The following is a 6847-nucleotide window of genomic DNA, read 5'->3' on the forward strand; positions in this document are numbered from 1 at the left end:
GACACCAATAATTTTATCGGTGATAATGCAAGGTACCACTCTAAATAATTTACCCGTGCCGGAGACGACCGAGTAACTACGATCTAGACGGTTGATTAAACCGTCATAGTTCGGCTATGTCCGTGTTTATTCGGAATGTTAATATGTATTGTCACATGACTTTATTGAGCCAATTGGGTATCTATATTTTTCACGTGGGTCAAAAACTAGGTGACAAGGTCCAATGTGGAACACACTAAAGGCGTTATGTTTGGTCTAATATGCATGAAACTTAATCAAAATGTTTCATCAACATCAATAGAAATATATTAATATTTAATAAAACCCATTCAGTCGCGTCTTTGATGCCTAACATCAACATTCGTCTTGTGTATATATTATATACATATACTTTAAATACATTTGACGTATGCGGTGATAAAATATTGACGATTAATAGGTGTGTTTTTTGAAAATATGAAACGAAAGTAGCCTCTTGGAAGTGAAATATCATTTCGACAGTCGGACCTAATGATCTAAAAGGTAAGTTTAATTTAGGGTTATACTTACATTCTCCAGCCAACGGCACACATTTTGGTGTGAACCTGATGTATTCACTTAGTATGGAAATATTATCTTATTCAAAGAATGTATATGGAAAATTCAACAAATTCGTAAATTATCAAGAGGAGGTTAAAAAGGTAACGCAGCATGTTTACAAACGAGATTTGTTTCATGTTTTAGACATGGAATATGACGATGAGGAAGTAAGACCGGCTTCGACGAGAGCGTTGTTAAGGCAACAAGTGGAGGAACAGAGTGACCTATGTGACCTTGTGGTCAAACATGGACTCTGGGTAAGGCGGATTTCACAATTTGTAGAATTTGACATATTATAATTTCCAAAACTTTGAAATTGCTGAGTATAGAGATGTTCGATAAAGAAATCTAGTTAAAAGTTACAAGAGTAAATATACGATGGAAACAAGCCAAGTAGCCTAAATATATTCCTAATAAAAATATATTCATTTCCCTTTTCTTATACGTACCTATGTATACGTCAGCACGCACGGGTGGACAAATTAACTCCTAGAAATCAGAATTAAAATTCGAAGGGTCAATGGCTGTATATACATGCAATGTTTAACCAATTAAAGTTCACTGTTTTTTTCTGAAGGTGGGCGTTCAGAATGCTTGAAAATGGTTATTTCCCTCATGTATCTTCAACAATTGGCCACGGAAAGGATACGCAACCATTTTTTTAGACAAAACTACTAATGGCAGAAAGTTCATACATGCCAACTCCCCACTCAAATATTCCACAGCCATTTCTCTCAACGCCTAAGTTTACTTTTTAATTCAATTATGGATAAAAAGGTTAACTAATTAATACGTCCAAAATGCCCCATGCCAACACGTAAAACCAAATAAATCTTCGTTTCTGTCGGAGGAGCGCAAATCAAAGTTGGGCCCCTTACATACGCCCCCTCTAACGTCGAATCCTGGATCTTCCCATCTATTTTTGTGTATAATTCAAAACGCTTAATGTACTTCTCTGGAAATACATCATACTGAGAAATCACCGAAGAATTCAAAACAGACGCAATTCAAATCCGTTTAACACATAATATTATAGTCTCAAACAAATCAAATTCGAGAAATCTGAAAAATAAAATTACTTGCTCATTTATTACTATTATGTAGACAAATATAACAATTCATTTTTTAAATATTGTATTGTGTTTGTGTTATTTTACTGCAGTACAGGCGGTACCACGCCTGTGTCCTGTGTGCTAGTCCTTTCGTCCAGGCTATGATTAGAAACAACTTTGATGAAAAGACTAACGGTATGTACAGTGGATTTGTATCTATGACCACCTTTCAATTTATTGTCGGATACATCCAAGGAAATTATACAAATGTACCATTTTGTTGTCTCATTCTATCCAATGACAAGGAACGTTTGTAAAAATTGCTTGTGTTTGCTGTTTCGCGTTAATAATCTATTTTACTTCGACAATCTCGGTTTAGAATGAACGGCCCAGACTATTTCATGTTTGTCTAAATCCCACCTGTCGGGCATCATCAACAGCCACCATCAACATCAGCAAAATTGTTAAATACTGTATTTATAAGATATTGCAATGGATGACTCTGACAGTTGCTGCGTCCCACGGCCAATTTCATTCAACTAGAAATTGACCACCGAGTTCACTTAAATCAGAGACCATATACCCCTGCTTGTATTGATAAGATTAAAACGACCATACCCAGGGCCAGGCTTTTATAAAATACCAAAAAGCTTTTGTCGCTATGGAATAGTTTTAAAATTCTTTTCAACAACACAAACTTCAAAGAATGTTAAAAACATATCAATTAAGATATTAATTAATCGTAAACCTTACGCTCATTAGGAGTGCTTGTTTACACCAGTACTGTAACGTGCAGATTTATTGAAAGGCATTTTATAACAATAACTGATACGACTTTCATATCTTTTTGAAACAGGGCCAAAATCAGGCCATTATGTAAATGTGTAAATATATGTCATTCGGAATAAAAGAACACCCGTTCATTTAATTTCCCGATGTTTTTTTAGTATCCAGCATGTTTAACCTATCGAATTATAACTAAACCACGACAGTTTGACTTCTATTTTCAATTCATTGTTCTAATATTAGTATAACATTAATTTTCGTTTTGCATGCTAGATACTTAGTTCAGACGTTCGAACAGGAATTCAGTGTGTAGCAAAAGCGTTTTTACAACTTGGTTTATCAGTGTTATTTTGAATTAATTTGCTTTGACCTTGATTGAACCGTAAAACAAACCAAGTGGTTTGTAGGTGATGTTTTGAAGTTATGTGTCTCCTTTTAGTGTCTCCTGGGCTTGACATTGAACCTCTAAACAAAGTCATCGTTAAATGTTTGGCTACTTTGCATGTCTCCGTAGTTTTCATTGTATTGCTGATTACTACACGACGTAGTGAGCATAAAAAGTACACTTGTGTTTCAGGGTTTTTGGAGCTGAATCTTGGGTCGCCTGAGTCCATCGATATGGCGATTATGTTCTTGTATGGAAAGTCTCCCAAGTTGACTATGGATAACGTATCCGCCTTGATCAACCTGGCCGAGTTTCTGTTGGTTCCAAACCTGAAGGCGTTTTGTATAGAATGGATAAAAGAGATCGATGTAAGTGAAGACAACGTAGAGAAATTGCTCCATCTCACAAGCCTTTTTGATTTTGAAATGCCCCAATTGACTGAATACCATAGGCAGCATATGACAGAATTGTTTGAAGGCAATCAGTTACTGACAATCACGGCTGAAACACTTGTACATATATTGTCGGATGAAACCCTGTCTTTTCTAACGGCGGATATAACGTTTGGATTCCTTATGAAGTGGGTAGAGCACTTCCCCGAACAGAGAAAATCAAAGCTGGGTGAAATATTATCGTGCATAGAACTGACAAAAGTAAATTCCTCGCTCAAAGAAATGGCAAAAAAGGACCAAAACTTTGAAGCGTTCAGTAGTCTATTTGAAACCGTAGCTTGCAATGAGAATACAGAAACAATGCAAAGTGTATTAGTCACTCACAAAGAACAAGCTTATGGAGAGTTCTGGCTGTTTGATCTTGGGAGGGAAAGATGGTTCAGAATAGAAACGAGTGCTGACAAAAGGTTCGACAAAATATTTCCATGTACAATCAATGAATCAACTCTTTGTCTTGTGGAGTCCACATATAACAATTGTACAATACGTCTTCATGATTTTACAACCGACCAGTTCTCCTGCACTTCCCTCCTTCTTACTACTTGTCATGATCAAAATTCACAGAAATTCGATGATATCTTTATTTCTGGAAATCATTGTTATGTAATCTCTGTTCATTCTGTGAATTTTACGATAAGCGAAGAGGAACAAGTCCGCATGAAAATCGCGAATGAGCAACGATTGCGCCTGATGTCAGTGTTGGGTGGTTCTATTACGATGATGGATTCTCTCGATATGGTAGCAGGAGTACACACATACTCAGTTCTAAAATCTACCCTCTTTTCAGGAGCACTCAGCGAAGATGGTGAGCAAACAATATTGGCACCACTGTTTTCATTGAACGTAAACTTTAGAGTGAAAGTTGTTGTAAATGATGCAAAATTGATAGCACTTTTTTCCGAAAATGGCAATTACTTTTGCATTTATGACGAAATTTCCTGTACGATGAAAAAGATGGAACTTAAAATAAGTCATAATGACGAGGTTAGTCCTTTCAAGGACGGATTCGCTATATACAATACAAAGAAGATTATGTATATAAGATCAAATAAAGGTCCTCTCATTGAAAGGAAATTGACAGTTCACGAGACAGTTCTCTGCGACGACGGTTCCCATTCGTTTGACACACTTGCAATGACTGGAACCAGGTGGCTTCGTTATAGAAGAGTTTATGGAAAACAGCACGAGGTACATTTGGATTACACTTTTGATGAGTTAGGAAGGAAAAATCCAAACGATGCCGAATGGAAACAAATCCCCCTTCCGAATGATTCCGCTGTTGATTCTTTAGTAAGCGGAATGCAAGAAATAGCGATTCCCAGCTCGAAACTGAAATGCCACGTGGAGTGTCCGCACTGTGTCCGAATCAAACAGGAAAAACGCAGCACAAGACGATCTGCTGAGAAAAGAAAAAGGCCAGATTGGAGCACTGATGATGACGATTCTGATGATGATGTTTACGTTGGAGGTTATTCCAGCAGCTATTTTTATGACAGTGATGATGATTATTATTACAGTTCAGATTAAACTTGCAGAGTGCTACATGTACATAATGTATGTAATTTGCAGAATTATAAGAACTGAGAGATAAGTGATAGCAACAAGGCGATTCTAAGATATCCGTGTGTAGTTTTAGTACTGCTTGATTTGGATGGCAATGGACCATGATGAAGTTGAATGTTAAAATCATTTGAAAATGTTCAACATATAGCTAAATAACAATTGCAACCAGTATGGCATGTTTAGCACCATTTATAAATTATAACAACTTAGACTGAAAGTTGAAATATAAATGATTAAGTAGATCCGTGTTAAATGTTTAGAAGTTGGGTTTGGCAATCTGACCAAAGATTTAAAGAATTCGTATGCATTACCTTTATGAAAAATCTATGTAGATGGGCATAATTCTTAAGATGTTTTAGTCATTTTAGCAGATTTAATTACTACTTTTCAAGACTATTTGCAAATTTACAGTTTAATTATAGTACTAGTACACTCAGAACTTCACGTGATATCATAACAGTTTAATATAGTACTAGTACACTCAGAACATCACGTGGTATGATTACAGTTTGATATAGTACTAGTACACTTAGAACATCACGCGGTATGATTACAGTTTGATAAAGTACTAGTACACACAGAACATCACGTGGTATGATTACAGTTTGACATAGTACAAGTACACTCAGAACATCACGTGCTATGATTACAGTTTAATATATGATATGATGTTTTACAAATGAGCATGTTATTAACGATATGTATATATGGCTAGGCCCTGTTTTCTGTACACACAAACTAACAGTGAAAGAAGGAAAAGTAACATATCACATTTTAACGTATATCATGACTCGCATCCATAACGAAAACTGATTATTATTATTTGTACTATACTAAAAATACATATATTTATAATTTACCGTTTATTACATCAAATAAAATATTCTTATCTTCATACAGTCCAAACTCGCTATATCGACGTCGGATATCTCGACTTTCCGGTTATGTCGACTTTTTTCTCCGGTCCCGAATTTATTCCTTCATATTCTATATAAAAGAAATCTGCTTTTGTCGATTTTTATTTCTCGATTTTTTTTAGCTATGTCAAACCTAATATTTCAGTCCCTGTGGTTGAATTTCACACATTTTCCATGTTTCTTATGTCGAATTGAAGATCTAGTTGTAGGTGCGAAAGTATTTATTACGGGTTGCGGCATGTCGCTTTATGACCGTGCGTGTGAAAATAACAAACTGTCATGATTGGAGATTTATTGGTATATGGGAATAATTAAAGTTGTTTGATTTTGCTCAAGCCATTCATTGTACTGCAAAAGCTATTCATTGTACTGCAAAAGGACGCCGATGACATCGAAAAATTCGACAACATTGAAAGTTACGTGACGAATTTATTTCAGAAATAAATTTAATAAATTCAATTTACTGCACGTACAAAACAAACAGTCATAACAAAAGTACTCATTTAAGTTGTCCTATTTGCTCTACTGTTTTCATACAATGTACAAGTGTGTGTGTAATTGTGGTTTTATATCTGTTTTATGTAATCCATAAACGTGAATTAAATAAATATTACTTAAATAACTCTTTTTTTCAATAATACGTTTGCTGTTTTCACAAGGAAACACGACCGTTCAATTGAATAAGTCGTATGGCGGACATAAATCAAACTCAAATGTGTTAGGATTGGTGATATTTTTTGTAATTCGTTTTTGTCGAATGTTCTTTATCTCGACTTTTTTCCCTAGGTCCCGACAAAGTCGACATAACGAGTTTCGACTGTATTATTATAATTAATATTCAATCAATCAATCAAAGCTTTATTTCCTCCTTAAAGGAGATATGCATTCATGTGTACAAATATATATATTATATATAAATATATACATATGTCTAATTTTTAAAGCATTTCAAGGAAAAATGACAGCAATAAAATAATAATAATAATATTAAGTATTATTACAAATAACGTAGGACCATACATAATCCCAATTAGTGGACTTCATCGTCGTACAGCAGTACAATATTTTCGTAACTATTTTATACACATGACAGACAATCACTTATAAATTGGA

General features: G+C 34.9%; 1 protein-coding gene across 3 annotated transcripts; it reads left to right on the top strand.

The window, feature by feature from the left end:
- Positions 1-261: 261 nt before the first annotated feature.
- On the top strand, positions 262-6336 carry LOC128243902 (uncharacterized). 3 transcript variants are annotated; one of them, XM_052961906.1, is made up of 4 exons: positions 262-522; positions 724-836; positions 1742-1826; positions 2995-6336. In XM_052961906.1, the coding sequence occupies exons 2-4, from the start codon at positions 726-728 to the stop codon at positions 4779-4781; spliced, it is 1983 nt and encodes a 660-aa protein (XP_052817866.1). In that variant the 5' UTR covers positions 262-522; positions 724-725; the 3' UTR covers positions 4782-6336. The 3 variants fall into 3 exon arrangements, with proteins under 3 accessions (XP_052817866.1, XP_052817868.1, XP_052817867.1); XM_052961907.1 differs by having other exon boundaries at positions 507-522; positions 1747-1826; XM_052961908.1 differs by lacking the exon at positions 1742-1826 and having other exon boundaries at positions 501-522.
- Positions 6337-6847: the final 511 nt, after the last annotated feature.

The sequence above is a fragment of the Mya arenaria genome, chromosome 8 (assembly GCF_026914265.1).
Source record: "Mya arenaria isolate MELC-2E11 chromosome 8, ASM2691426v1".
Classification (NCBI taxonomy): domain Eukaryota; kingdom Metazoa; phylum Mollusca; class Bivalvia; order Myida; family Myidae; genus Mya; species Mya arenaria.

Bases quoted from the DNA above. Each gene is read 5' to 3' on its own strand.
- LOC128243902 (XM_052961906.1), top strand. From the start codon at position 726: ATGGAATATGACGATGAGGAAGTAAGACCGGCTTCGACGAGAGCGTTG. The intron at 837-1,741 runs GTAAGGCGGATT...ATTTTACTGCAG, and splicing joins TGGTCAAACATGGACTCTGG to TACAGGCGGTACCACGCCTG. The intron at 1,827-2,994 runs GTATGTACAGTG...CTTGTGTTTCAG, and splicing joins CTTTGATGAAAAGACTAACG to GGTTTTTGGAGCTGAATCTT.